Source organism: Plodia interpunctella, chromosome 28 (assembly GCF_027563975.2).
Source record: "Plodia interpunctella isolate USDA-ARS_2022_Savannah chromosome 28, ilPloInte3.2, whole genome shotgun sequence".
Taxonomy (NCBI): domain Eukaryota; kingdom Metazoa; phylum Arthropoda; class Insecta; order Lepidoptera; family Pyralidae; genus Plodia; species Plodia interpunctella.
The window spans coordinates 3,292,184-3,307,652 of record NC_071321.1 but is presented as its reverse complement, the minus strand read 5'-3'; the positions used below and the strand labels follow the sequence as shown (position 1 = coordinate 3,307,652).

The window sequence follows — 15,469 nt, the reverse complement described above, 5'->3', positions numbered from 1 at the left end:
TATTTATCAATTTTTGTTTTTTTTTTTTTCACAAACAATGTTATAATTAAATGTGTACATATGTTTCTAAATTAATTATTATTAATTAAATTAATATCTATAAAACAAATTATAATTAATATTTTTGTTTTTTTTTTCTAGGTACCTGTAAGTTTGTAACGTTTTATTCTTTTTTTATACCAAACTTTAATATAAACATTAATTATATTATTATCTCTCTCAACAGCTGATAGTAAGTATTTAAAAAAATACATTGAAATTAATTAAATAAGTTGACAATATATAGATCGTCTTGATGTTTGTCTTACAGTTGACTTTAACAATCTCATTAAACTTTTGTCTCATATTTTTAGATAACGGTAAGACAAATGTAATGTTTTGAAAAACTGCGCTTTTTTGTAATTATGATGAATTATAGTATTTTTTTTTTTGAAATGCAAACGTTTGAACAATCCAAACTTGGAAAAAACGTTAATATGTCTGAAAATTTTCGGTTTTTAAGTTAGAACCCGAACACAATATGACTGAAATGAAATGAAACATAGTACAAATAGATGTTATGTTTAAATATACATATACAGGGTCACTGGTATCTAACGCATAACCTTCCCAAGGCGCATAAGGTACATAGAGAATAACATCTTTTGTTCTACGACTTTTGTCTAAACGTAATAAATACAAACATTTTCCTATTTTTCCTTTTAATGTCGTTTCTATAAAACGATAACTCTATGTTCGATTCCGCAAGCAACGCGACACCGTACAGACTTTACTGTTGCGTTGCTTGGCTATTACACAGAGTTAAGATTTGTATTAGATAGGAGGCTGTAAGAACGGTCAATAATTTTGATTTTAAAATGTTTTAATAATTCTCGTACAAGTTATCTATATATTCTACTATATTATAACATTTACTCTATATATTACAGGAAAAAGTGAGTTTCTTTTAAGTATATTGCTAAATAGGGCTGGTTCGTTTTATAAGCATCGTACACTCAAACGCACTTCATGTTAACCTTCATGGATCTCCATGTTATGAAAATAACGGCGAATTTGAAATAATTTTGGGTAGTTTGATGTGCTGTTGACTGTACCAGCTCAGTTTCATGTATGTGGGTACTCTCTCTGTATGCAGTTATGAACATTATTGGCAACTTAAAATGTATACTGTCAATGTGTCATGAATAATTTGGCAATGTAATAAAAACATGTAAAATACATTATCTAAATATTACAGTTAACACATGGAAAGAAAATGTGTTTTTTTTTTTAATTTTCTTCATTTGTATATTGTCTAAGTAGGTATATGAAAAATCTATTATTTATTTTAAAAACTGTTTTTGACAGCGCAATGTAAGTTATCTAATATTTAATAATAATTTTATTTATTGTAACACAAATGTCATAATATATATTATAATCATGTGTTTCACATTTTTGTACTATTTCCACAACATTGAAGTAATTTAAATTCAGCAAAATTCATATTTTACACAATACAATATAATTTGAATGTTTGTATACTTATTAATATATAATTTGTTTTACAGTTCACGGTAATATTTACACAATAAAAATACGTAAATGTATATCGTCTCATTTGATTTCTTTTTAATCTATTTTTTTATTTTAGCTAGAGGTTTGTATTTGTCTATGTATCATAGTTTGAAAATTTTTCATTTTGGAGATTTCATACAAATTAAAAATTTAATAAAATTAATATTTTTCAGGATGGAAGTGTAAGTATTGCATGAATATAATGAGTTATTCAAATTCAAAATTCTTTATTCACTTATTGACGTCAAAAAATTACTTAAACTAAGTCTACTGCCGGCTTCCAAAGCGCAGGTGAAGAAGAAGCGGCGCAATAAACTTCACCGCAGCCTTTTCTCCAAGGACGTCAATTAAAAAAATGTCAACATTTAAATGAATAAATAAAATAAAAGTTGTATTTCCAATAAAATTATTGAAAATTGACACAAAAAAAAATATATATATATAATATATAAAGCTAAATGTACAAAACGTACGTAATAATGTCATAAACCAATTACATATGTAATGAGGATACTGCACCACGCTTGGGCCAAACATTATGATCATAATATTATAAATTAAAACGAGTTTTGTGTTTTTAAATATTTCATTTTATTATTTCAGGAAATTGTAAGATATTTTCGTTTTTTAATTATAATTGGAATCCTTTGTAATTTTTTTTTACAAAAATTAAATATTTCTTTATTTTTTATATATATGTAATTTCGTTAGTATAAATAAATTTACTTCATCTCATTTTTCAATATATGGAAGTAAATGCTTTTAAAAATATATATATAAGTCACTAACACACACGTTTTAATGAAACTATTATTTTTCTTTCAAGGAATTAGTAGTAAGTTTTTTTTTTTTACATTATCTATTAAAAAAAAATAAGTACACAATTTAAAGCTTGAACAAGGTCGGTCTAGCTTCATGGCAACTTCTTATGAACTTTACCGGTTCCTTATAGAACTCCGTGCTCCTCTTCCTTGTGATTCCTTTACTATCCTTTCCTTTGCAGATTTTAAATATATTAAAGCTCTTGCTTCTTTCCTTTCTTACCATAATATTTATGTTTAAAACTATTTATTTACCCTTACATTACATATGATAATATATGTATTTATTTCCCCTCATTCTTCAACACCGCCTAAGTCCTATCCTATCGTCCAATAACAATGTAACTTGGCAAAAATAAGCTCTATTGAAGAACTTTGATTGCCACAAAGAAGAAAAGAAAAAAAAACTTCTTATGAAGCTACTGAATTGGCTCGGTTGTAGCAAGAAAATATTTCATAGCTAGTGGTGAAGTCTTTCCGGTTTCGCCGCCGACATGCAACGAAAACTATTATTCTAATGATTTATTTGTAAAATAAGTGTATGTTGATGATATAAATCTATATGTACTAGATAATATATATTTTTTTTTTTACAGTCAGAGGTAAGAAAAATCATAAATTATAATTTTACAAAAAAAAAAAAACTTGAAACATTTACAATGTAAATATCACTGCATTTTGGAAATATTTCAGCTCTGGGTGAGATTTCATTTTATAAAAATATTATTATTTTATATTGTTTGATGAAAAAAATAAATAACTTCATTACATTATTTTACAGAGAACAGTAAGTTTTATGCAATTATTAAGTGTAATTTCCATAATAATTACTTTCGGAAATAAATTAGTTTCCTATTAAAAAAAACAAATATTTTATTACTTTACAGTACTACGTGAGTAGAATAATAAAAAAAGCAATTTATAGATAATTATTGTTTTTTCTTTTATTAATAAATTATTTTTGTTTTTCCACAGACAATGGTTAGTGAATATTTCGAGATTATTCGTTCTTTGTTTAAAGGGCATAGTCTTTCTTTACATTTATTGTTTGTATTTTCGTATTTTTTAAATTAATATTATTATTTTATTATTTTCTTCTTGCAGCCAGCTACAGTAAGTAACTTTCAATACAGTTTCTTTCTTCGAACTATAAATAATCTATATTTGTAATGGTTAAGACAAAAATTAACTTTTTTTTCTTACCAATTTCAGATTGTAAGTACCGATAACATATTATTATTTTATATTTACATTTGTCTTTATATATATATATATACATATACTACTTTATGTATATTTTACGTTTAATTGTTACCTTCAATAAGACAAATATAATCAAGCGAGAGAGATTTTTATAAATTGATAATATTAATTTTTAGCCCGGAGTAAGTTTATTGCAGTTTTTTTTTATTTGTTGATAGAGTATTATGAAAAATTTTTGAGTAATACAAGTAGTTACAGAGATTTTTTTGAGACGTATAGGTACTTAGTAAGTGTGAATAACCTTGAAGATAATAATTTAAAAATATTCTTTTATCAATAAGCACCTGAAAATTATTAAACTTTTTTTTTTAATTCACAGTGCGGTTGCATCACTCGCGGTCCTTTATCCCGATTGAAGTTGATCGGGAATATACATTTTAAGAGAATAAAGGCAAGAAACGTATTTTATTTTTGTAAATAATAATGAGATGGAAAATATCTGGAATCGAGCGGGGAGTTGAACCCGCGCCCCTGTCTATCCGGGACAGTGCTCTTGACCACTGAGCTGTCGAGACCAAAAGTTGAAGCATGTGTGACAAATCCATTTAAAAAGAAACATAGTTTGTTTTTTTTTTGTCACAATAATAGAAAAGTAACTAAATTTCTCTGGGTCGATTTTTATGTATAAGAAATACATTCGGGCTTTTCCCCTACACCGTTTCTCCTGTGGACTTGAAATTTCCCACATAGATTTTCTATAACAACGCATTATTATGATAAGCATGCACGACCTGATGTTTGACCCAGGTTTGGCTCCCTACGAAGGAACTCCTCAACGGTTTACTGCACGGCCATAATTATTTTTGTCACACGCTAAATGCAACGTGTGTCAAAAAATATCTCATTTATGCATAGAACAATAAAAAAAATGTGATATTTTTTTTTAATTGAAAAAAAAAAATTGATAAATCCTTTTATTTTTCTTTTTTTTTCAGGTGACGCCCCCAGTGCCCCCAGTGGCCACGGAGTCAACCCAGTCTACAATATGTCCGCCATGCCCAACGTGTCCTACGTGCGGTCCCGGGAGATATTAGAATACTGTTAGATTTAGTGTTGTTGATGTTTAGCTTACTATCGATAGTTGTTTCCCTGAATAGTAGTAACTAGTAACGCCATTTAGTTTATAAAGCGCCATTGACCAATTCCTTTTTTGCACAGTAACGCCATCTAGTTTACGAAGCGCCATTGACAGTAAGACTTTTTGACCAATTCCTACGGGAATCGCGTACTTTCGGGATAAATAGTATCATATGTGTTAATCCAAGTTATCAGCTACCTCAATATCAAATTTCATAAAAATTGTCCGCGCCGTTTGATCGTGAAGAAGTAAAAAATTACTTTCGCTTGTGTAGGGATTGTGTGTTATTCCAAGTGTCCAAGATAACGTCGCATATGATCGTTTGCGTCGATCGTTCTTTGGAAATTGCTGACTGTAGGTACCAATTCCGAGAATAGTATCGATACAGTTGATTTTCTACTTTCCCGAGTCGACAATCGATAGTAAAACTAAGTATTGTATATTTTACAACACCCAATTTAAGAAATCTGTTATAATGGAATAAAAATTGTATTTGAAGCTTTGCTTGTTTTTACATTCTCGACTGCACATAGATCTTTGCATATTATAAAACGTCGCGTTTGTCTGTTTGAACTCAAAAACTGCCGGACAGATTTTTGTTCTTACCTTTGACGACCTCGGTGGCGCAGTGGTGCTTGCCTCTGAACCAAGTGGTCCCGGGTTCGATCCCCGGTCGGGTCATGATGGAAAATGATCTTTTTCGTATTGCCCCGGGATGGGATGCGTGATGGGATCTTGGATGTGTATTTGTACTAAATATGTATTTGTTAAAAAATATAGTATCGTTGAGTTAGTTAGTATCTCATAACACAAGTCTCGAACTTACTTTGGGGCTAGCTCAATCTGTGTGATTTGTCCTAATATATTTATTTATTTATAATACATAATGTGATTCCTGAGAGGTTTAGGTGTATAATTTATTATAGTTTTACCCAAAGCGAAGCCGGGACGGGCCGCTAGTTAATAATTAATTTATCTATCTTCAGTTAATAAATATATAGGTTTATTAAACACCACTTCAAACTACCTGAATACCTTGCTAATTAAGGCTGCAAAAAATCCACTTTATGGCTTTAAATCGCGTACAGTCTCCCACTGACAAATCTGACCCCCCCGCGATTTGAACACCATCTCTTAGGGGGTCAGATTTCTCTGTGGCAGACTGTACACTAAATATTCAAATCAGATATATTTTCTAAAGTGTTTATACTCAGCGGGAACACCTGGTCTTTTGTAAAAGGTTTTTCCGTGAAATAGATCTATATAATTAAGGCTATCTAATAGTAAGACAACTGGAATTTGAATCTGAAACAATAGTAAATTGTGTAGATAATTAAAAAAAAAACTATATTTAAATAATCAAATATATTAATTAAATACCTTTATGCAGATGTATATTTGATTAATTAAATACCTTTATGCATTCTATTTTTAAATAACTAAATAGTCAATTAAAGAAAACGCAACGTGTAAAAAATATATATACATTTTATTCGTAATTCTATATACAGTTTTTGAATGTCATCATTTCGTTCCCTCTTTCTCTTGGTAGTGGATCACTCCCTTTTCAATTAAGTCCGGGATTTCGACCGCTAGCCAGGGCCCTAACTGAAATCAAAAATAATTTTAGTTTTCAACTTGCAATTTCATATACAGGTTATTTTCTTCTTCATAGTCGTATTCCGACGTGGCTGAGGGTCGTGGTCATTACATGGAATGCAACACACGTAACGACATTCCTGGCATTATTAATGGAGTGGTTTGCCATTGCATTTTCCATTTCACACACAAGTTAATAAGAATCAACCAGTGTGCAGGTTTCTTCACGATGTTTCCCTTCACCGGAAACAAGTGGTGGTCGATGAAAACTACTATACATGAGTCAGATTGGTATAAAAACTCATGTGCAAGTAGGATTCGAACCCGGAACCTTTCGACCCACAGGCGGGGGTCTTAACAATTACACCACCACAGCTTCTTTAAGGATATTTAACTTTAAGTTAAAAAAATAAATATAAATATATTCCAAATTTCACCAAAATCAGTCCAGTGGTGGTCGATATGCGCGCTTTAGTGTGTGGTCGATTGACTTTATTCGCTTAAGCCGGGTCCGCAGCACCAATTTTCTAACAAAACATGTTATAAACACAAGTTAGGAAAACCGGCCGTCCGCAACGCCTATTGTTGTTTATTCCATATTGCGCTGTGCTGTCCTACGTCTATAATTAGTGAGCGCTAACACAAAAAGAGTCACTTCCCCTCCCCGCAGGCGAACGCGGGAATGTTATCCATTCGGTTTGGAAAACATGATTTTGCGTTAGCAAATACGAAAACACGGCGCTACGGACCCGGCTTTAGGTTGGTGTTCAATCGACCAAATGCATTTTGGTTGGGTGGTCGATGTCTAGGTCTATGTGTGCCTTAATAGTATAATCGACCACACACGCTTCCGTCGGGTCAATCGACCATGCAGTTATTAGCATACCTATGTACTTGACTGAACTAGTTAAAGTTAAACATATAAAAACCTACACCAAGCGCCATAGCGTGCGCTATCCCGAATTTAGGCACATTTCTCGCCCACAGCGGCTTGAAGTGGTCAGTGAGGCAGATCTTACCGCCGCGGTACATCTTAGCTGTCTTCCCGTCCAGACCAGGCAAGGCTAACTCCGGAGCAGTTGTGGGATAGGTTATCGGTATCTGTGAAAGGTCATGCGTTTTTATAAGAATAGGAATTAGAATTTGCATACCAACTCAGCTTTGTGTGACTGAGAAGCGGAATAAGCCATGTTGTCTTGTCCAAACAATCACTTGCTGTAGCTATGTACTGGTACGGTAGCTTAACCCGTACTTATGTTTATGTAGTAAATGGCATTCCTACTGTTAACACACTAGCTCCATCTAGTGACTTTAGCTTGCACAGACTACAAGGAGAAAATAAATATCGATTATCTATATTAATACTTTTAAGATTAACCAACGGATGTTACTACAATTGGTTAATTATTTTATTCCTAGATGGCGCCAGCTATTCTTAAGTTCATACATAAGCTAATTATGCCTGTAATTCCCTCTCTTCTTCTCAGTTTGTATTGCAATACAGTACATCAAAAGTAATTCCTGAGTTTCTATTTTGCCATCTAAATCCTACTGGTCACGAAGCTAACACCTACATTTACTGTATGTACTGTACACTTTATTATACTTTCTGTGCCCATGAGAACAATAATGAACAAATATATGTATACTATTGGCCTGATCCGGCTGATAAAACCATAATAATTTATATACCCAATCCTTCCTCAGAATGACACTGTCTATTTAACAAACCCGCATCGAAATCAGTTGCATAGTTTTAAAGATCTAAGCTACATATGGACAGACAGCCGAAGCGACTTTGTTTTATACTATGTAGTGATAAAACAAATCACATAGGTAGAGTTAGCCATAAAGTAAGTTTGAGACTTGTGTTATGAAATACTAATTTAACAATAGATTTTAGAACACAATAAATATACAAGCATCTAAAATCTGTGTTTGAAAAAAAGAAGTTTCCATCTGGACCTAACCGGGGATTGAACCCAGACCTCCAGTGTAGCAGTCCGCCATGATGACCATTAGGCCACATTGGTCTGAACCGAGAATGGCCACTAATAAATGCAAATGCAAGTTGAAAAATATTGCCGCATGATAATTTCCTTATTATATGCAAAAATACATACAAAATGATTACTCACATCAAATTCCAAGTCGAACTCGTACTTAAGTAGGTTGTGGACATACCAGCACTTGCCGAACCACTTGGTACCGGTTTTATCCGACTCCAACCGGAACCAGTCATTGTCTGCTTCTTTATTGTTTTGGACATACTGAAATATGAAGAATACAATTAAATTTTCTGTGAAATATAGACAGCTTTTTTAGATCTGTCAATAAACATTGTTGACAAAAACAAAGATTCTCTGTTTGTGAAAACATTTTTGTTGAAAGTTTCTGTTCTGGTCAAAAATATTGGTTCCATCATTTCAGTCATTAACTTCAGATATGTCATAAACTTGGAAGTCGTTTACGTAAAATTTTTATTATTCTTCAAGATCTGTGGGGGTTTAAACTTCTACAGGAGAAATTTGTAGAAAACGTAGTGAAAGTTACATGTGTGGAATGTCAGCATAAATAGTATTTATAGTAGTAAACGTTTGATAACCTGTTAGATAATGTTGTAAAATAGCTAATTAATCGCATCAGGAATTAAATTACCTTAATTAGGGCTTGATATTCTTCTTTTAGTCGCGTCACCCATAATTCTTTATCTCTTGGCCCGGCCTTCGTTTGAAGCAATGGAATGCTACTCAAAGTCTTCCTGGTACCTTCGTCTACCATTTTAAACACTTACTAAACACTGTTTCATATTAATTTCAAGAGAAATCATAAATAATGTTTTTGTGTATATGCACGTCGATTGTCGTAATGACGTCGACGTCATCGACGTGTCAGATAATGTTGCCAGTGTATTCTTTGAAATAATGCATTCAAGAAAAATAAAGGAAATAAAAAATAACAAAAAGATTATATATAAAAAATAACAAAAAGTTTATTTCTTATGAAATACATTGTAACACCATTACTCAAATAAAATTCACACAAAATAAACACTAATTTCAATAACTAAAATTAGTTAACAAAAAAATAAACAAAATTAATTGAATTAAACAATAAGTATATTATGCACATATACATTATAATTGAATTTTTGAACCCATTTTTATTGTATTACTCATGAAAATAAAAATTTGCAATCTATTTCAGTAAAAAGTAAGAAAGTTTACTTCGTAATTTCGTTCGTAACTTTTTACATGCTTTGTCTTATATCATGTCTCCTAAATGTAAAGTCATCGTACAATATCTCAAATTCTCAATAAAAGAAATTCAATATATATTTTTTAATTAACACAGGTAATTTTAACTTTAGTTAAGTTTGTGAATAAAAGTAAATGAAAGGGCAACACATAAATAAAACGTTCTAAACAACGCAGAAAAACTCATGTGTAAAAAATACGAAAGTACTACTGGATTCCGGCTGGCAATAAGTATGAATAAAAAAATAATATAAAAAACAAAAACAAGGCGATGATTGACTCATTGTATAAGTCATAGAAAACATAAAATCTATGAACATGCTATGTGAAATGTGGTTTTCGTTTTAATTACACAACATTTAATAAATAAAAAAAAATTGAAAAAGATATGTAAAAAGGTAAGATTTAAAATGCATAATTCACAGTGTCTTTACAAAACACTAAAGTCTTTACAAAAGGAGAAACAAAAACAAAAATAATTTAATTGACCCTTTGTATGAACACGCTAGCGGAAGATTTTGATCTGTTTATAATTATCAGGGACAAAAACATTCACTGCTTATAGGCACCAATAGCATTCCCAGAGAGGTTGACGTCATGCAGGGGATCATGAAATCATGGAAACATGCGCGGATTGGAAGAAAACGTAGTGTAATTACGACCATAATTTATTTGTCAGTTTTTTATAACCTTTTTTTCAGATTTCCAATGCTGTCAAAAGTATCTGTATGTGGAGTTGAACGGTACCAAGAAATTTATTAATAAAAAATAACACTTGTTGATTTAGTTTATGAAGTGAGTGGACAAAAATGGCTGATAAAAAGAAGTAAGCATTTTAATAATTTATTATTATAGTTGTTTGATCTAGCTTAAAATTTAATTTGTCCAATTTACTTTTATAAACTCGATAACCTACATTAAATTGTATATTTACATATATCTTCAACTTTGCTGTTAAAATATCGACAGGGGATATGACAATGCGCAAGTATTAGAATACATTTTCATCCTTAAAACCTATATATTATAAAACGAAGTTCTCTGCCACGTTTATTCAGAAATTAGGCCTTCACAGGTATCATATTCGTCATATTCTAAATTAAATGATATTTACCAAAGCTACAAACTACTAGCATTTCGGAACGACCACTGCTGAGAATAAATGCCGAAAGAAACTCATTCAAACAGTGTTGGTCCCTATTATGCCAGTAAGGCTTACCATTTATAGTTTTACCCAAGCGAAGCCGGATCCGCTAGTGTCGAACATCCGATAGTTTTGACTACGGTTTTAAACCCCTTCCACACGACCCAATTTTACGCCCAGCTTGATTAGATTGACAATCAAATTGGGTCGTGTGGACGGAATATGAAATTCAAGGTCATGGGGTGGTCGGTATCGCTCGATTTGGGATTGCTCAATCAAACACTGAAATTGGCAATTTAGTTGGGCACGTGTGGACGGACGATCAGATTGTATCCAATTCAATCGGCAATCAAATTGGGCTATCAGATTGTATTGTGTGGATGGTGTTTAAGGTCCATAACATATTTGATGGTCATATATTTTCTTGCAGGACGGGGGCAGGAGGCGATGCCCCAGCAACTGCGAAACCCAAAGGAAAGGAGGCGATGGAACCTGAGGAGCTGCCTAAGACACCCTCAGAAATCGCCAGAGAGTATGTACATATGGTATCTTTTGTAACTGATATTTTAGCGCGTCTCTGTACGTGTAACGGGCGAACCAAGGGCGGGCAGTTATGTTGCACAAAGGATTGCCCTGTTCAAAGGGGTAATGCTGCCAGCCTTCTTGGAACCAGCCTTCTTTGGAAATTTTTGTAATTAAATTAAAGTAAGTATTGTATACATTAATTGTATATAATGTTTTATTTTATATTTTTACTGTAAAACATAATAATATGGTAGTGCCATATTATTTTTATTTTTTATCACTGAAAATCAGCGCGTTGGTCTCGCGTCATGGTTTATGCCGAGCTGATACCTTTTTGTAGCATGTTTGATGTAGGTAATTTGCCTAATTTTACATAATATGCTCCCTATGGAAATGTATAATTTATTTATCTATCTATAAATATAAAACTATATGTGAAAAATAATTATGAGGAGTCTTTATGGAATTAATAGAAGCCAAAACAATTTTTACTTATCTTGAGTATCTGCATGTCGTTATGTTTGTACGCATATCACGCAAAAACCAATGGATGGAATTTGATGCAGTTTTCACAGTTGTATAGCGGATGGTCTAACTTAAAATCTGGTATAGGTTTCATCGCGATACGTTGCTTAGAACCCGAGATATTAACAATAGTAAGTTATGAGCGTACACACGAAATAAATATATTTTTATATATTATTTTTTTTTTAGTCTTTATTGTGCAAAATACAAAGTAAACTCACAAATGGAATAGTCGCTCTTTTATTTGACTGTAAACCTCTTCCTTTCCTGTCTCTCATCATAGCGTGATGAGAGACAGGAAAGGAAGAAGAGTGCATTATCAGGGGTTGACGTCAGACAGACAGCCGGTCGTACGTAAAATCATAGCAGAATCTTAAATGTTTGTTTACGATGCTAGCTTGGCGGCGTCACAAACCAGACAATGAGGAGGTAGTGGGTTTTCACCTAAACTGGATTAGGTACAGGTATCTTCTCACGCATAACCTTCCAAAGGTACATAAGGTACATAGAAGGTACTAAGGTAAAGGTAAAGGTACATAAGCTACATTTTAACACTACTGTACTGTAAAGATGTGTAGAATCGCAAATTAGATTGTTTTTTTTTATATGAAAAAAAAACACGAAAGTCGTAGAATAAAAGTTGCTTGTTTTGATGTACCCAAGTAGTCTTTAGAAGCACAAATGCAAAAGTGCTTGTAAAAGGGTTGGGTTAAAGAAGGTTATGCGTTTGATACCAGTAACCCTGTATAGTATATATAAGTATTTTGATTGATTGATTGGTTCCACCAGAGAGGCCGAATACCGATCAATGATGAGGAAGAACAGGTTCAAGCGCCGCTGGCCTGAGATCCAGAGGCCCAAGTTAAGGACGAGGAAGTGGCGACCTCCAGGACCACCGCAGAGGATACCTCCCATTGTAAGTAGTGTGGACCTTATGTATAATTGACCAAAATCCCTGTACAGGGACTTAAAAACTTAATAAAAGTGTTTTTAACACTGTTTTTCCATTCGGGTTAAAAGAAAAAGAGAAATAAACTGTAAAACTTTAAATCAGTTTTTTAAATAACAGGTTTAAAAGTGTTTATAACTGTTACAGCCTATAAGGTTTATAATGGCGTAACAATGCGACAGCCGACGTGTAGTTGCCGGTCCGTTATAAGACGGAACGGCAACAGCGCGCGCTTTGACGATGCTGGCGGTCAATGGGACTTCCCCATACAGCGACGCTGTTTACATACACACAGAAAATTGTAAAAACAGTTTTCTAACAGTTTGGTTAGGTCTAACAGGAAAATACACATCTGTTACACTTTTATAAGTGTTCGAAGCAAAACAGGTTTGAAACACCCAAATTAGTGTTACAGGAATAATTCTGGAACAGATTCAATGTGTAACACTTGAAGTATCTTTTATTATGGTGTTTTAGACCCTGTCCTTGACTACTACTTATTGAAAATTAGCAACTACCTGCCACGGCTCCACGGGTAGAATATTATGCATGTTTTAATCAACTATCTGTTAAAGAACCCGTATCAAAATCCGTTGCGTAGTTGAAATCTAAGCACACATGCAGACAGACAGACAGCGATGATAATGATTATCAAATCGTCAACATAGTAAAAAATTGGAACACTTTTGCAACCCTTTTACAAGCACTTTTGCACATAAAATTTTAAAGTATATATAGTACCGCCCGGAGGCTTGTTCCCGTGGAAATTTCTGGATAAAAACTACCCCATATGTTATTGCTGGTTATATTCTAATACCCGTATATTAAATTTCGTAACAATCCGTCCATTAGATTTTGCGTGAAAGAGTATCAAACATACACTTATACAACATCACAAACTTAATTCATCCATTATAATTAACAGGTGGTAGAACTTCCAGAGCTGACTACCCGCACATGGGTGCCTCCGTTTCGGCGCCGACGTCGCCCGAGGAAGAAGTTGATGAGAATACCACGCGAAGAAATAACTCAGCCGTTGTATGAATGTGCCACGCTGAAGAAGGTAATATTGCAATGGTCTTAAAATCCATTATAGTTTACACTCTGATGTCCAAAGGTGATGGAACAACTAGAGCTGACGACGTGAGAAAGAAGCTGACGAGAATACCTCCTGAAAAGCTAACGCAGCCGCTACGCTAAAAAGGCAATAATGCAAGGGTGCCATGCTGACGAAGGTAATATTATATAGGCTATAAGGATCATTATCGATTATATTCAAGAAAGAAGCTGATGAGTATACTCCTGAATAGATCACATACCCTTACAATGTGCCACGTTGAAGTAGGTAATATTACCAAGGCTTTAATGTCTATTATGGTTTACACTCTGGTATCTGAAGTGGTGGATTCATTAGAGGTGATGACTCGAAGAATAAGCGGACCTCTTGAAGTGATCACGAAGACTTTGTATGAGTATGATACGCTGAATAAGATTGTTGGATCTTTAAGGTCTGCAGTGTATAGGTGAACTGTCTTTGGGTATAAGCCTCCATCCGTCTTCTCTCTATATCCTGGGCCATCTATATCCAGTTGTTTGTTGTCTGCAATATGTCATCTTATACATCGTCGATATATCTGCCGGATGTCCAACATTCCTCTTTATCACCAGGTTTTGTTGATTTCTCCACCTGAAATTGGAAGAGTTTTTAAGAAATGTTTGTCTTTCCACTTGTGTACTTGATCTGTGATGCTTTAAAACGTCTTCTAACTTTAGTGGATTATTTTAAAAGGTCTCATTATCCCGTAGGACCCGTTGATGCCCAGAATCTCACTCCGTATTGCGTTTAGGACTTTGGACGTGTTAGAGGCTAATCATCCTAATCTACTTTCAGATCTGGCATTCGTTCTACCAAGTGGAGAAGAATAAAATGATGTTACAAGGCAGCATAGGGTGCGATTCCAGAAGATATTCGTCTACAGCTTGTGGTATGTTATAAATAACTGGCGCGGGTAAAAACTATAATAAATTATACCTTTCTCGTTCGAAAATCCGTCCGGTAGTTGAGTTTATCGCGTTCATATAGACAGACGGACGAGGCAGGGAAAAATATGTAAGGAAGTAGTTATTGCTAGCAGCTCCGCTCGCGGCAAAATGTAGCCTGTTACTCTCCAGCTCTCAAACTGTCTCTACACCGAAAAACACCTCATTCCAATGCTTCGTTTTGATTTGAAACAGGAACAATGACAGACACACTTTAACGTGTATTATATATAGTAAGATCAGATCCAGATCCACCCAGACCCGATGCTCAACGGCTGAAGAAGAAACCAAGAAAACTCTCAGATGAGAGAGATATCTGTTCCAGGTCCAAATCCTAAGAATGCGGTGTACAATTTGAAATTCATTTCAATAAAAATAAATAAATACACAAAACAGAAACTAAAACTGAATTATCACTTGTATGTAATGCTCACTGGTTTATATGCGACTGCTTGCCACTAGTGTGAAAGTCATGCCAGATACCTTAAGGCAACATTTTTTAAAATCTAACACCAACACTATAAGGAGGGATAAATGAATAAATGATGGGTTTCTATAGGGTCCCAAACTGCCTGCATTGCGGTGATCTGCCGAGCTCTTCTAGACGAAAAGCCAGCTTCAGCGTTGGTGAAGAGAGATGTGAACGAGGTGATAGAAGCGGGGGATAGGTACTATCATCAGTGTATGGTGGCCATGAAGTGTTATAAAGGT

The 15,469-nt window shown here is 33.6% G+C and overlaps 2 protein-coding genes and 1 long non-coding RNA gene across 4 annotated transcripts in view; 2 read left to right on the top strand and 1 right to left on the bottom strand.

Moving 5' to 3' along the window:
• Positions 1 to 164: 164 nt before the first annotated feature.
• On the top strand, positions 165 to 5,221 carry LOC135309999 (uncharacterized). Of its 2 annotated transcripts, XR_010370281.1 has the most exons (4): positions 165 to 2,392; positions 2,975 to 3,491; positions 3,591 to 4,032; positions 4,577 to 5,221. It is a non-coding gene; the product is annotated as an uncharacterized LOC135309999 (long non-coding RNA). The 2 variants fall into 2 exon arrangements; XR_010370280.1 differs by having other exon boundaries at positions 196 to 3,491.
• Positions 5,222 to 6,189: 968 nt separating this feature from the next.
• Positions 6,190 to 9,216, bottom strand: Ufc1 (Ubiquitin-fold modifier conjugating enzyme 1). Its single transcript, XM_053765789.1, has 4 exons — positions 8,977 to 9,216; positions 8,457 to 8,588; positions 7,252 to 7,419; positions 6,190 to 6,327 (listed from the first exon to the last, which is right to left on the bottom strand). Exons 1-4 carry the CDS (start codon positions 9,097 to 9,099, stop codon positions 6,244 to 6,246), a joined length of 507 nt encoding a protein of 168 aa, XP_053621764.1. The 5' UTR covers positions 9,100 to 9,216; the 3' UTR covers positions 6,190 to 6,243.
• Positions 9,217 to 9,844: 628 nt separating this feature from the next.
• Positions 9,845 to 15,469, top strand: part of LOC128681688 (uncharacterized) — a 35,738-nt gene continuing 30,113 nt past the window's right edge. The window contains exons 1-7 of the mRNA XM_053765788.2: positions 9,845 to 9,973; positions 10,277 to 10,401; positions 11,150 to 11,251; positions 12,559 to 12,685; positions 13,644 to 13,781; positions 14,610 to 14,703; positions 15,318 to 15,467. Coding sequence (XP_053621763.1) covers positions 10,385 to 10,401; positions 11,150 to 11,251; positions 12,559 to 12,685; positions 13,644 to 13,781; positions 14,610 to 14,703; positions 15,318 to 15,467 — 628 coding nt within the window. The 5' untranslated portion in view covers positions 9,845 to 9,973; positions 10,277 to 10,384. The remainder of the gene's footprint in view (positions 9,974 to 10,276; positions 10,402 to 11,149; positions 11,252 to 12,558; positions 12,686 to 13,643; positions 13,782 to 14,609; positions 14,704 to 15,317; positions 15,468 to 15,469) is intronic.

What these genes read in the sequence shown, in the direction of transcription:
- Ufc1 (XM_053765789.1), bottom strand. Translation starts at nt 9,099, where the DNA reads ATGGTAGACGAAGGTACCAGGAAGACTTTGAGTAGCATTCCATTGCTT. An exon ending in AATATCAAGCCCTAATTAAG is followed by an intron (nt 8,589 to 8,976) that starts GTAATTTAATTC and finishes TTCATATTTCAG; the next exon opens with TATGTCCAAAACAATAAAGA. An exon ending in CGCACGCTATGGCGCTTGGT is followed by an intron (nt 6,328 to 7,251) that starts GTAGGTTTTTAT and finishes TTTTGATTTCAG; the next exon opens with TTAGGGCCCTGGCTAGCGGT.